At 43.0% G+C, this 17432-nt stretch overlaps 1 protein-coding gene across 2 annotated transcripts in view; it reads right to left on the bottom strand.

Annotated features, from left to right (window-relative positions):
- The window catches only part of MAP3K5 (mitogen-activated protein kinase kinase kinase 5), a 124606-nt gene extending 108135 nt beyond the window's left edge, over nt 1-16471 (bottom strand). Inside the window, exon 1 of one of the 2 annotated variants that reach the window (XM_048489881.1) lies at nt 15568-16471. In XM_048489881.1, the coding sequence (XP_048345838.1) occupies nt 15568-16003 (436 nt within the window). In that variant the 5' untranslated portion in view covers nt 16004-16471. Of the gene's footprint in view, nt 1-2302; nt 2322-15567 lie in introns of those variants that run through there. The other variant, XM_048489890.1, reaches the window with a different exon arrangement.
- Nucleotides 16472-17432: the final 961 nt, after the last annotated feature.

The following is a 17432-nucleotide window of genomic DNA, read 5'->3' as shown; positions in this document are numbered from 1 at the left end:
CTGGAGAGCCGCAGGTTCCCTACCCCTGCCCTATCCCAATGGAGTCTTGGCCCCTCTGTACAAATGTAAACTTCAGCAGGAAGTGATCTGTCCATGACAAGGGGACTGTATTCAATCACCCCACCTTCAGATCACCCGGTTCCTGTCCAGAGCAAAATGTCACATGAAGCATGTCACCTGCTGAGTGTATGAGGTCTCTTACTACCCGAGACAGCCCATGGTTGTTATGGAGGTGATGAAGTTCTGAGATGCTCTTGACAAGGTAGCCTTGGCATGGATTTTGAAGATAACCACCCTATGAGTTCTTGACACCATGTCCAAGACCACCTCCACAAGTTCAGCTACTGAGACAGCTGGGCAGCGGTGGGCAGGTACACCAACAGAATCCCAATCCTATCCTGCACTCCCAGCATCAGATACACCCTTTTAAAATTGTGACAAACTTTTAAAATTAAGTATTTCCTGATTTTGGCACCAGAAGAAGTACAACGAAAATATGAGAGTGACTCAGTAATCAAAGCTTATTATTATTTGTCTATAGACACCACTCCAAGCAGTAACAGCAGGTTGTTTTTATTAGACATAAACTGCATTCAAAGAAGGTTTTACAAAACACAGCAACATCTGAACAAACTCTGACTAACCCATTGCAGTCTAAACTGCAGATGACGTGGGTGGAGGGTGGAATCTTCCTTTAAAAAAAAAACAAAATTAAAACTGAAGATGTATTTATTCCCCAATGCTAATTTTAGTAACTGGCAATTACTATAACACTGGAACTAATTTTCTGTGACTATAAATATCAGATGGGTTGTGGGATTTTTGTTTGTGGGTGTGGTAGGGAAACCATCCAAACATCTATTAACTAGGGACAAACTTTCTTCGAGAGCAAACATCTGTTTCAAGAACAGAAATAAGGCATGCCGAAGTCTAAATATTTCATCATATCATCTAGGAAAGCCTAAATAAAATATGGATACTTTTGTTACTAATGTTTCATACTTAGCATATTCATATTTGTCAGATAAGATTCCCAAAAATGCAGTTCCCAAGATAAGCAGCAAGGCTTACCCCTGGAGTTCAGAAGGTAACAGTTGCCATGTTTCTTCCATTCTCTCTGTCCTTAAATGCAATGCCTTTCACCCTTCAGCAAAGAACACACGCTACAGACTATTGCCCAAGGAGCTGCTGATACAGTTCTACAGAGGAATCATTGAGTCTGTCATCTGCACCTCTATAACTGTGTGGTTTGGTTCTGCAACCCAACAAGATCGACACAGACTTCAGAGAATAATCAGAACTGCAGAAAAAACAATTGCTGCTAACCTGCCTTCCATTGAGGACCTGTATACTGCACGGGTCAAAAAAAGGGCTGTGAAAATATTTACTGACCCCTCGCATCCTGGACATAAACTGTTTCAACTCTTACCCTCTAAACGTCGCTACAGAGCACTGCACACCAAGACAACTAGACATAAGAACAGTTTTTTCCCGAATGCCATCACTCTGTTAAACAAATAATTCCCTCGATAATGTTAAACTATTTATTATATACTTATTATATAATTACTGAACTACTTTTTTCATCATTCCTATTACCCATCTCCTCCCACTTATGACTGTATGACTATAGCCTGTGCTGACATTTTATTTTATTTTATTTTATTTTATTTTATGATTTTACATTTTATGTTTTCATTACTACTGATTGTTTCCTGATTGCTTACTAGACCTATATGACAATCATTAAGTGCTGTACCTTATGATTAAGTGCTGTACCTTATGATTCTTGACAAATGTATTTTTCTTTTATGTACACTGAGAGCATATGCACCGGAGACAAATTCCTTGTGTGTCCAATCACACTTGGCCAATAAAGATTCTATTCTATTCTATTCTATTCTATTCTATTCTATTCTATTCTATTCTATTCTATTCTATTCAAGAACGCATTTCATACTGTAAGCGTATCAAAATTATGTAATGAATCAACAGGATGCCAACAGGCATGATTTTGTTTTACTTAATTATTGTAATAACTGTTTATTGAAAAATTGTTAGAAAACTGAAAAGCAAGTTGTTGCTGAGCTGATGCACATAGTCACTGCCCCCAAACAAGCATTTAGGTTGTAAATATGCTCCCTTGGGTTTTACCTTTAAGCCATCCTCCAGTGGCCTCCCAGCCTTCTCTTCACACCCAGCCTTCTCTGCCTGGAGTGACTCAGAGCACAACTCTAACCCATAACAAGAGAAAATAAAAAAGCATGACTTACGTCTGAAAAAGGCACATGCTTTTATTCACCTTGTCAGCATAAACAAACCAAAAGCTTTCAGGCTACCTGCAGCCACTTTCCCTTTTCTTCCTGAGATCAACCATCTAGTCTTCTGTGCCCAAAACAATCCACTGCACTATGGCCTCCTTCTCAAATATCAGTGAAGGAATGGGTAGGAGACAAGCCAGGTTCTGAACTGGCCAGACTACATTCTTCACAGATTTGCACACTGGTAATTATGTCAGGAGGGCCTACAAAATTAGTACAGCAATTAGGTAGTATACAACTTATTATCTTGCCAGCTGGACAAGTGGCTACAATTACACTACGAAGCAGAGCTGAAATGACCACATCAATTCAAGAAACTGGAAAAGATTACTATCTATAATGAGAAGTCTGGTGTGGAATTAAGCACCATACTCCTTCATAATAATCTGGGTCCCCAGCCTGCTTGAAAAGGGGCATATAGAGCCTTCACCCCAAACCAATCCAACAATGCTTTCAGGGCCACCCCCACCACAGTGACCATTGCTGGACTACAGCACCAGTAACAAACAGTGTCTGTCCAAGGCCTGTACCAGATTCCTCCAACAGCTGCTTCCCCCCTTCAGCAGATGCACTCACAGAATTGGAGGCAAATTAGGCTACCCCACAGAAATGCTTCAATACTGCCTTCACGCAACTTCAGTGGATTGCAATCATCAGTGAACATATCAGGATCTCCCTTGGGAAGTTTCCCCAGTGCATGCAGAAGGCAGAGTGCAATACACGTAGTCCAAGAATGAAGAATGCTGAGACTTTTTATACACTGGGCAGAGAGAGTGGAAAGAGATCTTTTTCTACCTCTCCCAAATACTAGAACAAGGGTACCTAATGAAGTTGAGGGCAGTAGATTCACGATGGATAAAAGAAAACATTCCTTTACAGAAGTTTAAAATATGAAATTTGCTGCCAGAGGATTAAGCAATGGCCACAGGCATAGACGACTTGAAAAGCAGATTAGACAGATTCATGGAAGACAGGTCTATCAGAGGCTAATAGCCGTGATGACTAACAGAAGCCTCCACATTCAGAGGCAGTCAACCTTTGAATACCAGTGCCAGGAGACAACATCAGGAGGAGTCCTCAGCTTCTACACGCTGCTGCTGGTTCTCCAGAGAAACTGATTGGCCATTGTGTCATACAGGATGTTGGACTAGAGAGATCATTGGTCCAACCCAGCAGGGCCCTTCTTATATTGTTAGTGTGCATGAGGCAAGCTCTGAGGCAATCACACCCCACTTCCAGTCCAGAGAAAGATGGGGTGAAAGCACTACAGCCCTCACAACCACACAGTTGTGCCTGTCTCACCTTTGGGCCTGCTGTGACCCAGGCTGTTGCCATAGTGACAACTGGAAAGCAGCAGGTCCTGTTCCCTGCCAATCAACTTGCCTGCATTGGATGGGGGAAGTAGCCCACTCTTAGCCTATCAAGCAGCCCTCCTGCTCTCTTCCATCTCATGAGCTGTTCTGGCTTCCCAGCCCGCTTCTATGCCAGACCCCCTTAATTAATCCAAGAGGTCTATATTTATTTGCAGAAGAAAATTAAATGCCCAGATTGATGAGGAAGAGTAAATAAAGATTTCTGTCAGCTGAGGTTAACTTTGAGAAGTAGTTAGTCAGGGGAGTGACAGAATGGCTAATGACTGGCTTAACCACGAGACTTTCCAGTATGCTCAAATGGCTTGCTGTGGTGCCCCTTTCCTATCTATGTACTATATGCAATGGAGAATGGGCTGCTGACTAGGGCTCATTCCGCACATGCAGAATAATGCACTTTCAAACTGCTTTCAGTGCTCTTTGAAGCTGTGCGGAATAGCAACATCCACTTGCAAACAGTTGTGAAAGTGGTTTGAAAATGAATTATTTTGCGTGTGCGGAAGGGACCTTAGTGATAGTCAAGGAGAAGGCAGTTTAACGGTGCTCAGAATAGCGCCTGGGGATTCTGCTTGTCAGAGGGAAAGAAGACAAACCATGAACAAATCAAGGTTCCACGGAAGGCTAGCAATTTGCTAACTGCTGTTTGCTGATGTCTCTTTTCTATCATTTAAAAAAGAGGCAAACGTGACCAGTTTACAAGCATTGCACATAGCACCTCAGCAGCATGCAGCTCTTTTTGTTAGCCATGACATCACAACTGATTTTTGGCAATTCCGTAGGGTTTTTCAAAACGAGAGACACTCAGAGGTAGTTTCCCATTGCCTGCCTCCTGCTTCAAGTTACTTGCCAGGGTTGAAGCTGAGAGTGTGTGATTGGCTCATGGTCACCCAGCAAGTTTTCACGGTGCAAGTGGGGATTCAACCCTGGATTTCCCAGATCCTAGTCTGATATCTTAACCACAATACCACACTGGCTCTCCAACACAGCTCTTACTGTACCTTTAAAAGACTACTTACTCTTTAAGGCTAGAAGAGACAGTGAAAGAATCCTTCTGCTCACATTGTATATGATGTGTGAATCAGACTATTTTACTTCACTTCCTCCAGTTAAATCCATTTTGAAGTTCCAGCAACTGTTTTACTGAGTAATCAAACAGATGTTCCAACATGTTCCAACATCTGTTTTACTGAGTAATTAAAATGCTCATGAATGCTATAGATGACATTTTATAACATCACAAAAGGTAAGCTGTTGGCTTGGGTAAGAATGGGGGACTTTCAGGAAGGATACCAGGAAGTTTTAATCTGTTTTATGCATCCAAAGTGACACTTTTTAAAGCTGAGAGACAAAACAGCATACCTAATGAAAACTGGAGCACTTGTCCACCGTAACCCTCTTGAGCCATCATGATACCCTTCCGTGCCAAGTCCTTGTAAGCATTCCATTATTACTGACTGTTAACCACTGAGCTGCCCCAGCCAAAACTTATGCATTATGCAAGACTGATGACTTTAGACCAGCTGGACTAGCTCCATTCTTCTGAGCTGCTAATGCATACTTGTATATCTCCCAATTATTAGTATTTTAAAGGCGATTTCTTATATTGAATTAACTTTACACTACAATCTCTCAGTAAATAGTCAGCACACATATACATATATCATATACACATGCAGATTTATAAATAACTGTAAAATATTACTGAGGATAATTGTTTAGGAACTGGAACTATAGCACCTCACTTCACTGCTGTCATAGACAAAACCATCTGACAAACTTCTCTTTGGGCTTCTATCACTTTGACAGAAATATATTTTTTATTTTGTATTTATAATTAGACTTTCAGATTACCCTCCCCCAAAGGGCTCAGGGTGGTGAACAACAAAGAATACAATGCTTTAATCATAACATTAAAATACATTAAAATTAATCATAAAACAATAACAAATATACTTTATAAAGCAGGAACTATATCAGATGGCGATGAAAACCCACCCCCCTACTATGCATACAGGAGGTTGAGATGTAATGGGGAGATCAGCGGGATAAGGAACATCCTAAAGGAGATGGAATCTCGAATGAGCATTGCCACACCACCACCACCCCGGCCCTGTGTCCGAAGTTGCTGGACAAACGTGAAACCATCCGGGGTGAGATAATTGACGGCAACTGTCTCCCCCTTCCTCACCCAGGTTTCCGTTATCCATGCGAAGTCCACAGCCTGATGGTCGATGTAATCCTGAAGGATGGCAGATTTATTATTAATGGATCTCGCATTCAACAACAGCAACCTCGGAGCAGAGTCCAAGACTCGAACCACACAACCTACATCTCTTGGGGTAGGCTGTAGGTCAGATAGAGAATGAGCATAACCATATCTCCCTCGGTGTCTATTACATGGCCAACCCTACCATCATATCTCCCACACCCCGATATCAAAGTTACAAAAGCATTCTTCAGGCCAATAGCTGGCAACTCCGACTAGCATCACAAAAGTAAAACCAGCATCTTTAATTGTGTTGGTTAAAATAATTGTTTATGTTAATTCCTGGGAATCAGAAGTTAAACAAAGTCAGTAAACCTCCATTTGAGCTAAAAAATCATGACTTTGCAGGAAAATCCTGGTCCATGGTATGAACTACACAGCAGTAAGACACCTTAGTCTGGTGATTCTGACTCAATAAAAAAAATGACATTACTGACTCACCATTTGAAATAATCTTTCCAAGTCTTCCAGTCACTGCTACCAAAAGACAATATATGCATTTCATGGCTCTCATTTATCAGCAAGCCCCCTAAAATGTTGAGTACAGTGTCAGTCACTCAGAGAATCAATGTCTCTTTTTTTCTGGTCCCTGCCTTCTTTACCTGATGGGCAGCCCCATCCAAACTCAGCAGTGGTGGGTCACAACACTGATGCAGCTCCACCCAGTCACTCCCATGGAGGCTTGCCAGTGGTGTGGGGAGGCTTGAACAGTAAGAAAGCTTCCCCACCATTGAGAAACCCCCATTGGGCTGACTGGACAAGGCAGCAAAGTCTGAAGCCCAATCCGCTGGCATAACACTGGCAAAGGCTGGAGGGAAGCCAAGTCCCCTGGCCACAATCCCACCTCACCCATTATGTCAGCGGTGGCAGGGACCCTGGGAAGGTGGCATGGCATGCAGCGCTCCTCCGCTGGGGCAAGTGCCCCAAGGAAGGCGAATCCTACAGCACAGATGTGCACTGTTCCCACAAGCAGATTTGCCCCCCCCCCCCCCCGGATGGGATTGTTAAACATGAAGCCAGTGAAGTGATGTGGGCCTTCATATAAAGCAGCACAATACCCATAAGGGTTATGAATTTCTAGAGCACAAATATCTAGCTGCTTTTGACAGGTTTCAGCACAATTTCAATGTGATGCTGAGTCTGTGCAATGTCACACGGGCAGAGGTGGGATCCAGCAGGTTCTCACAGTTTCACGAGAATAGGTTACTAATTATTTGTGTGTGCTGTGACGGGGTTACTAATTGGTGATTTTGCCATGTGATTTTTGCCTTAGTTACACCCCTCCTCTCAGCAGTAGTGCGCAGAACTTGAAGCAGTCTAGCAGGAGGTGCACCGGCGTGCGTGGCAGCCTGCGCCTGCGTGCATTCGTTCCCCACCCAAGGACCGGCGCAGTGGCTGCGTCCTTGCCACAGCCCCGCCCATGAATGCCCCGCCCTTGTCGTGCCCCACCCAGTCCCATTGGCACTACACCACAGTTTGAATCCCACCACCATGGGAACCTGTTACTAAAATGTTTGGATCCCACCACTGCACAAGGGGAAACATTTCTGCCTCACCATCCTCAATTTGAATCAGGAATATCCCACTCTAATGCCTGGTATATACAGACAGCAATATGTTCTGCTTTCAACTGTGGATGGGCCAGTGCGGAGAAATGACATTTTGAATGTTCTCCTAGATTTAAAACTACCTGCAAACAGAAAGCATTACAGCAGGCAAAGAGCTGGGCTGCAGGCTCTCTCCCTGATTTGCTTTTTTTCAGTTTCTAGCCTTCCGTTCAAAAGTCATATGACCACTGAGGTGTTCCATTATATTAAACATTTCTAACCCAATGCTCTACAAAACATTTCCATTTTCCACATTCTGTGAAATTATAGAAGAGTGGTGGCTTTCCTGATCTCTTTGGGTAGGCTGTTCAACAAAGTGGGACCCACAAGATGATTTATCTTACCCATTTGCGAGGTGGCACCATCAGAAGGTTGTGATCACATGAATGAAGTTCACACAGCTGAGTAGAAGTACTCTTACAGGTGTGTGGGTCCAAGACCATGAAGGGCACTATAGCTGACAATCAGTTCACTGAACTGAACCCAGCAACTGATACATAACCAAAGGAGTGACTATAGAATGGATGTGACCTGTGTGCTCTGCCTAGCTGCCAAAAGCAACTGTGGTGTTCCGTATCAGCTGTAGTTTCCGATTTGATCCAAGTCTGCTCTTAAAGTACAAAGTCAATGAAGAGGTGGATTCAATCCTCTATAGCACTCATTGAGGGAGTTATAAATGCTGTGCCCACAAACAAAGGCGAAGGGGTAGATAATTCAGCTCCTTACAGTGCTTCTGAGCATGCTGCTTCAGTTTCTCTTGTAAAAGTAAGCACTGCTATTAATCCCAAAGAAAAAGAGCTCCACTTACAATCAGCTTTAATTTTTTACCTTTTTTCCGGAATGCCTAGCCTCTGGGTGGCTGAAAAGAACTGTGCTTTTGCACATATTTCAATAGCTGCAATTTTTTTAAAAAAAACACTAGATGTGTAACTATCCTGTTGTAATGTATCATGCCTAAACAGTCTAGTATGTAGAATATCTTGCTTACTGGTTGTCCTTGCTATTTACCCATTTCAAAAAGTTGTTATAGAGCTACCGGTAACCAGATGTTCCAGAGTGCTGTAGTAAGAATATAATCATTTTTAACAAAATAAAGGCAAACAGTCCCTGTATTCAATTATAGAATACTTGTAAATATGCACTCACTTGATCACCTTTGGCAAGAATCTCTTTCAGGCAACTAGGCAGGGGAGATCTTGCAAATTATAGCTGGGGGGGGGGTCCTTGGTAGGCCATAATTATGTCACAAATGACTAATATGTGAGCTAGCAAGTTAGTAAAACTTTCAAAGGAGGATAAAAAAATCTTTATTTGTGATGCTGAACGACAAAATTCTGTCCATGTCAGTTATATGCCAGAAGTCGTATAATCTGAACGTTTAATAAAACTGACATAAGAAGGAATGGATCAGAAAGACCTGTGAGAAGGACCAAAAACAAACAAATAAGCCCTGAAATAAACAGAAAATGGACAGAAAATGAATGCCTTCATTTTAAGAATCATTAATACCACTTCATAAAATTTCATGGGGGCCCTTTTTGAAAGTCAGGCTTACATTCAATACAAGTTCTCACTAGAGTTCATTATTTTGATCGAGATGAACACCAGAACAGCCTAATCCAAGCAACTGGTGCAAATGGTAGCATATTCCATTCCAACAAATGTGGTAGGCAGCTCTGCCACATAGAACAGAAGTTCAGAAGAACCTAAACAAGCAGTCATTGCTCCCCTACTATTATAGATGAAGCTGGAGCAGACATTTAGTAGAATTCAGTTACATCTGGACTGAAAGCAACATTTGCTGCATGTTTCCTTATTATTGGTGAAGCAAGGGCGTACAATTCAAAACACTCTGAAAGGCAGTTCTATATTTTTACTACTCTAAAGGACCACATTATGTTCACTGTGGGAAAGGATCTGTTACAATTTTAACACGATCTTTTATTTCATTTCCCAACCAATGCAAACTCTCTTTTTCTCCTTGTACCCCATAATGTGAACTCTCTTCTCTCTCAGTTCTAGTACAGCCTCATCTGTCCCCTTTCTGTTAACACTGTCTCCTGCTCTCTATGGCTCATCCTCCTTCCTCTGCACCTCCAGTCCCAACCCCAAACCAACCAGACTGCAGCACCTCTCGTCTCTCAGTTGTCCCTTTCCTGTTCAGTTTCCCTACCCATAAGTCTCTCTGCAGCCCTTTTTATACGTTTCCCTCTTCTTCTTTTTTTGATACATTCTGGATGGTAGGAACACATTTCCCCATTCGGCCTCTCACAAATACTTCAGTAACCTAGGTTTTGAGGTGAGGCCAGACAATAGATATCAGTTGCCCTGGAGTGGCCTCTAAAAGCCTTAGCTTGCTCCAGAATTTAGCTCTTAGAAGATAACATACACATAAGCAGACTGGATACTTTATTCAACATTTCACCCCAGAATTAATTCTTTGCCAATTGGCTTAAAAGTTATAGGGTGTTAAAAGTATTCCTTCACATACAAACTGAAATAATAGGAGACAAATAAAAGCTGCTAATTCTAACCTGTTGATTTGACTTACTTTGTAAGCAACAGTTTGTTCATATGATCATTTAAAATTAAAAAGTCAGCATTTCTCTCTGAGTAATTCTGATGATGATGTCATAGAAATATGCATTTTTTTATTAGAGAGAATGTTAGCAAAGTCTAGAACACAGAACTCTTAGCACTCCTTAACCCTGTTTTCTGTTAACATAACCAGAATGGCTGACGAATAGAAGAGGATAGAGACTGGTTCCTTCGCTTTCAATTAGAACGTTATCTAAGGATCCACTCATATGATGAATCTGGCACTGTGAGCCTGTGGACTGAGTGAGTTTGGACTGTTGGAGATCTTCTGAAGCAGTTATACGTACACAACAGTACAACCCAACCCCAAACTGAATTGGAAACCTAGGATTAAGAGTAAAACTATAAAAAGGAATTAAACAAAATATATTTTTAATCCAGTAGTTCACTTAAAAAACAAATTTTTATAAGAACATAAGAACATAAGAACAAGCCAGCTGGATCAGACCAAAGTCCATCTAGTCCAGCTCTCTGCTACTCGCAGTGGCCCACCAGGTGCCTTTGGGAACTCACATGTAGGATGTGAACGCAATGGCTCACATGTAGGATGTGACCGCAATAACTAATGATGAATTCACCTATCAGATTATTTCACACATATTTTGGCTACTATTATTTCCAGCAAATGTGGCTACCTTGTTTTTCCCCTTGCCTCTTCCCTCTCCATACACCCTTCTCTCCCTCTTTCTTCAAGGTAGCTTTCCAGTTTCCTAGTTCACATCTGGTATTGCATCATCCCTCCACTCTCCTGGAAGGTCTATTTAGCCTTTTCAAACTGTCTAGGGCCCTTCTTTATCAAACTGCAACCACAGTTCACACATAGGAGTAGAGGAATTGCTGTGTCCAGGTTAGTCAGCTTGCCTATTTATTTGATTGGCCTATTTCAGTTACCCTAATATTATTTATAATGGTATCCTCATCACTGTTTTATTCCTTGGCTTATAAATATTTTCATTCTTACAGAGCACACCTTTACATTCCCATTGAGAAGGCTGTTAAGAACATGAGCCAGATGTAAACTTTTGAACTTTATTTTAGTATACATTTGGGAATGTAAGTTCAGTTTAATATTTTATAAATTGTTATTTAATATATTTCTTTCAAACACTGTGTTTATTAATTGCCTCCATTTTTAATTTACTATTTTTAGACAACCATATGATTTGACAGAGCTAACAATACCATTTTATCTTTCATTTAGTGTGCATGTACTAGTAGACTGTGACCACTGAGGAAGACCTTAACTGAAAGTGCCCAGGTATATTGTTCCACTAGATAAATCTGTGGTACTTAAAAAACTGTAAACTCAATTGATATTCATTGCAAAATTATAATCTGCTCCACAGAAAGATCATAGGCTGGTTGTATATTCTCTACAGAGCAAAACATGCTGGACCTTCTTTGCTGTGGAATGCTCTACCTGGGTCCTAGGTCCTACTTAGTCAGGCTCTCTCTCTCTCTCTCCCCCTCCCCCTTTGAAAGTAAAAAACACATTTTGGCATAAGTGCTCTTGAATCAAAGTACCATGTTCAATAATGCACAAAACAATGGTTTTGACAGAGGCAGCACATAAAGATGAATGATAATTCTCATATTTGTTCAGGACTATATTCTAATGTGGAAACATACAATTTTCTCAGCCACTGGACCTCAACGGATTGAACTATCATCCTTCTGTGCTACAGAGTAGTCAGTGTGTTTTTAGGAAATATGTGGTGAAGAAGCCATATTTTATAAAGTCTCTCTGCTGGTTGGTTTTTAAAAAAAATATTATTCAAATTATGTCATGTTGCGTTGATTTTACTGTTTCCTGCCTTTGGAGAAAGATGAGTTTATAAATGTTTAAATAACCAAATAAGTGCCAATGGTACTTTCACAACCTTGGTTAGCTCAGTTTGTGTATTCACCACACCAATTAAACAGTGTCATGTGAATCAACCTGAAGCCATTCCAGTGACACTGAGAACAGAAATAGAATGATGACTGAATAAACCATTATCCTTTTGGGAAAGCCCTTTGCGTGAACAGCACCAATGCTTGTTTCCAAAGATTTCCTTGCCAAAATATTTCACTAAAACAGTTATTCACATTCTTTTTAAGCCCTTGGGCACTACAGTTTGAATCAACTACTGGACAATTACTAACTTCTGAACCAAAGAAACAAACTGCAAACCAAAAGGTTGATGCTTCAAAACACATGAAATACACTAACAACTGTTTTGAGGACTAATTTCCTTACAAGCTACTATCAATGGAGGGAGTATGTCACACTAAGCCTGCCCATGCAGGCACACTAGAGCAGGAGTGTCAAGCTCATGTGTTACAAGGGACTGATAGGATAAAAATGCGACTCAGTGGGGCCAGGGCCAGGGGATACCTCAACTGGAGAGCCTGCTACGGGCTCACCAGCTCAGATTGGCCAGGGCAGTTCTGGAGCAGGGGGCTGCCTCAACTGGTTAGTCTGCAATGAGCTTGGCAGGCCACATTAGGAGCCAGTTGGGGTGAGTACCTAGACTGGCCAGTTCACAATGAGCTTGGCAGGCCACATTGGGACCAGGGTGGGGTGGGTGCGTGAACTGGCCATCCCACAGCAGACTTGCCAGGCCAGATTGGAAGCAAGCAGGGGCAGGGCGGACATGTTGCCTCACCTAGCTCACAGGCCTGACAAGCCATCTCGGGGGGCTGCATGTTTGACACCCCTGCACTAAAGCACTTTGAACAAGGCTTAACCAGAAAATAATCATACAACAGTTAAATGCCCATCCCTAAAACTCATCCCTAAAACATGTGATAAAAATGAGAAGACCTACATTCTTATGCAAAGTGCCCTTTTAATTTGTGAAGAGTACGTTGTTTACATTATTATAGCCTTTTTCCTATGTATGGAGAGCCCAAAGGTTTGCTGTAAGTTGGACTAAAAAGCAAAACAGCACCTTAATTATTAACAAATTTTAAATCTCTCAGCTACTCAAGCTGTGGCATGACTCAGCTTCTTGGGTGGGGGGGGCAGATACATTGCCTTTGTTCTTATTTTCTCATTAAAAAAACCCTTTCCTCTTTTATAAAGAACATTTTTTTTAAAAAAAAGCTTTATATTTTAAGGGTTGAAATTCTTACGAAAGCATAATTATTTTAGGGGCTTTAGTTTTACCACAGGCTCACATTTCCTTCCAGGAGATCTCCTGGAATTTTTCCAGGAATTTATCTTAAGTCTATTAATGCTGATATGCTATTTTTATAATTTGTGGAGTGTATCTTGCATAAACAAGAGAGCCAGCATAGTGTAGTGGTTAAGAGCAGTGAGCTCTAATCTGGAGAACAGATTTCGATTTCCTAGTCTTCCACCTGAAGCCTGTTAGATGATCCTGGGCCAGTCACAATTCTCTGTCAGCACACATGGAGGCAGGCAATGGCAAACCACCTCCGAACATTTCTTGCCTTGAAAACCATATGGGGTCACAATAAGACAGCTATAGATTGACAGCATTTTCAACCACCACCTTGCTCGTTAATGGGTACTCTATCAGCCCACATAACTGCTGGGATTACAGTAGAACTGTTAGGGCAGAGGGAGCAAAGTTCAGATAGATGTGAGATTTTGCACTCCTTAGTCTAAGGAGAAAAAGTGTGGAATTAATATTTGGTTCCAAATATACCACTTGGAGATTTGAGGTGCACATTCTCAACAGCAGGTAGGGCCAGCTCTACTGATGACACAGTGTAAAAAGCAACACAGCCAGAGGTAGACTTAGAAGCAAGGAAGATAAAATTCTAAATACACACATAGACCATTTTCAGAGGTGACATTAAAAAGGTCTTTGGTTAATTAGTTAAAATGGGCATAATAACAATGCACATTTACATAAGGCTGTAAAGATCACACTGCACAGGCTGAGACCAAAAGACTTTGGCCTGCTTTAGGCCACCAAGTGAGTTTGTTGCAGAGGCGAGATTCAAACCAGGAAATCCCAGTTCATAGCTCTTAATGCTCAGTCAGTAACATGTGATGTTGGGAGTTCTGAGCTGGTGACCAGAATTAGATCAGAACTTTGGTCCAGAGGGTTGAGCCCTGTGCTATTTCCTCATCATGAAACAGTCTCCAAAGCTGCTGATGGCACCACTAGAGTAAACACATGGGTTCCCATGTTAGGACCTGTATTTTCCCCCACTGTGGGAAACAGCAATTCCCTGGGGCTTTTTCAAGATGAGAGAACAACAAAGGAAGGTTTAAACTCCTATAGCCTGGGTCCCTGACATGGTGATCATGTGTGACATACGCCCTGTGACACTTTTTGTGGCACTCAAATGTTTTTAGGAAGTGGGTGAGGTCTGGTACGGCTTTTGTCCAACAAGACTTCCAATTAACTGTTTGACTGATTGTGGAGATATTTTTTTTATTTTGCTTTGGTGGCACCTGCCACCAGTGAACAATGATCTACAGTGCGTTACTGAAGTTATGCTGTGGCAATCATTTTGTGGCAGCCATTTTGTTGCTGCACCCACCATGCCGTGTCAGAATTTCAAAAAGGTTGCTGACCCACACCCTGGCTGGAATTAGATTCCTGTGTAGCCACTTTGCTATGTCAGCTCTCTATTGCAGGGAATGCAGGAAAAAACCCTACTATTTAAATAAGCCAGCATAAGAAAGTTTTATACCTCAAACAGAAGTGCACCTAAAAACGTATATATGTGATAACACACCTATGTTAAGGGCACACCTGTCAGGAAGTTGGGCTTGGCTGCAATTCCTGAGTGTACTTATGATTGCACACCTGTTGCTTCTACAAATTACACATTACCTATATATGTGTGATACCTTTATCTGATTTTTTAAAACCTTTACAGTTGCTGATACTGGAATCTGAAAGCAAGTACTAGCAAGAACTTTCCCCTTTCCTGTCATAACATTTTGTCACTGAAAATACTCTTCCCAACTGTTTCTACCCTGGGGGTGATGGTGGGAAATTCCAGTACCTGTACAGTGCAGGTTACCTGTTTGAACAACATGTGAAACAATTTACATGCTACCTTCGAATTTCATATAAAGGAAAGGCCTCCCTCCTCCCAAGCTGAAGTATCATCGGTGTAGATGGCCTGATGTATAATGAATCTCAGACAACTACAAACACCCAGAAATGTCTGCAGCCACATCTAATGCAGATGACAACGTTCATTTCAACTCTGGACACATATACAGAACGACATGTGTATGTGAGTTCTCTCACTGGGTTTGCCGAGGCCCATGCCTGCCCTGCTAACTTTGCTGTCTTGATTGTAGAAAAAGAAGGTACTGAATTCACCGGACAAACAGAGGAGAGGGAGGACAAAATGCGTTACAAAGCGTCAAAGCAGACATCCCCCATTGGTGCCAAGCGACCCCCACCACGCTACGCTCCTCGCCTCACCTGCGTTGTAGAAGCGGTCCAGCACGACAGTCTCCCCGAAGTCCAGCTTGCCGAAGTGCAAAGTCTGCAGATCGGCGCCGACAGCCTCGCAAGCCTCCCTCAGGCTCTGCAGGGCCCCGCTCTCCGCCGCCTGCAGCAGCCCAGGGCTGGCCTCGTTGATCACATAAGACACCGTGGTCCTCCTGTTGCTGCCGCCGGCGCCGCTTTTGGACCGGCCAGCAGAGTCGCCGGCCGGGCAGGTGGCGCCGCTATCCTCATTCCAAAAGGTGCCGGCCGGCGGCGCGCCTGGGCTGGCCAGGAAACCGCGGGTGATCCCCTCGCCCCCCGCCGGTGCTCTCCTCCCCAGGCCATCCTCGTAGAGCGCCGGATAGCCGCCCCCAGTGCCCGGCGGGCTGGGCACGGAGAAACTGATGACCACCTCGCTACTGTCGCTCATGCCCGCTCCCCAGCGCTGCGCCCTGCCTGTTTTGCTTCACGCAGGAAAGGACTTTAGGCGCACGCCATGCTTTTCTTCCTCCCGACCTGCTTTCCTCTCTTCTCCTGCACGGCCAGGAAAGGCAGGCGGGAAAAGATCCCTTCCTCTGCCTCACACTGCAGCAGAGCCGAGGGTAGTGCGACTTCCTCCGCTGCCAGCGGGAGCCACCATTGCGCACTGCTGCCCTTGAGCTCCGCGGGCGCACCAGGTTGGCGATCAATTCGCTTGGCAGCTGCGGGCACCTTCCAGGAGCATGCACCAGCCTGCCTCGTCCTGCCGACGGCGCCTCTTCTCGCCCTCTTCAAACAAACCTCCGGCGTCTGCGGGACCGAGTCTCTCACGGGCACGCAGCGTGGACCTCTCCAGGGATCGGTGGGGAGAAAAAAAGCCCGGGCACTTGTTGCATCGCCACTGCGTCCGGGGTGCAGACCTACCAGCAGCCGGCCCACGAAAAACCCCGCCTGTCTGCCTCAACCGCGCCCCCTGCCTTGTCGTAGGAGAACTGCACATTCCTGCGCTTGTAAACAGAAGATAAGTCCCGAAGTTGAGAGAAGAGAATTCGTCCAGCTTCTGAAGCGGAAAGGCTCGCCGTTATTGTGAAGCGCCCTCTGCTGTTTCTCTTCTACGCTCATTCTTTCTTTTCTTTGCCATAGGTTTTAAAAAACAAAACCTTCTTTGCAGAGGCTGACTGTCTGACGTTTCCTCAGTATATGCTTCCACTAACCATTTCCAAGTAGAATTCCACAGTGATTTCTTTGCTGGGACAGAAAATGATGAACCTTATAAAAACAATAGGGAATGTCACATAAAGTTTAAAAGCTTCTAACAATTCTTATTCATCTTAACATCTGCTTAAATGCTGGGGTCGGGGACTTACACCTCACTTGAAAGTAGAATTTACTTCCAAGTGACCACACAGAGTTTGAATTTCTCAGGAACTAGTGCCTTGATATATTAACATCTGACAAAATGGGCTCCCGTCCACAAAAGATTAAGCCAGAACACAAACACATTACCATTTGAAGTGGCACAAGTCTCCTGTGTTTCTATGCAGTGTGACTTTCCCCACTGTATTATATTCTCAAAACATGATAACACTAAACCCAGGTCAAGAAAACTGATTCTGTGAAGACAGTATGGTTGAATGACTCCCATTAAAAAAAATCATGCACACAGAAAAACTTCCTCAGGCACGAGAATTCTAGACTAGCCTTGTTGCTGACAGGCAACATTCCCAATTTTCCAACATGCCACCCCCACCTGAAGTTTGAAACAGTATAGCAACAGATCCTGATCATTTTGCAACTTGACTTCATTTTACAGAAGAAGAATATTGGGAAATAGGATGCATTTTTTAATCATCCTATCCTCCCGTCAGCAGGCTTTGTTG

Source organism: Sphaerodactylus townsendi, linkage group LG01 (assembly GCF_021028975.2).
Source record: "Sphaerodactylus townsendi isolate TG3544 linkage group LG01, MPM_Stown_v2.3, whole genome shotgun sequence".
NCBI lineage: Eukaryota > Metazoa > Chordata > Lepidosauria > Squamata > Sphaerodactylidae > Sphaerodactylus > Sphaerodactylus townsendi.
This window is presented reverse-complemented; position numbering and strand designations above follow the sequence as displayed.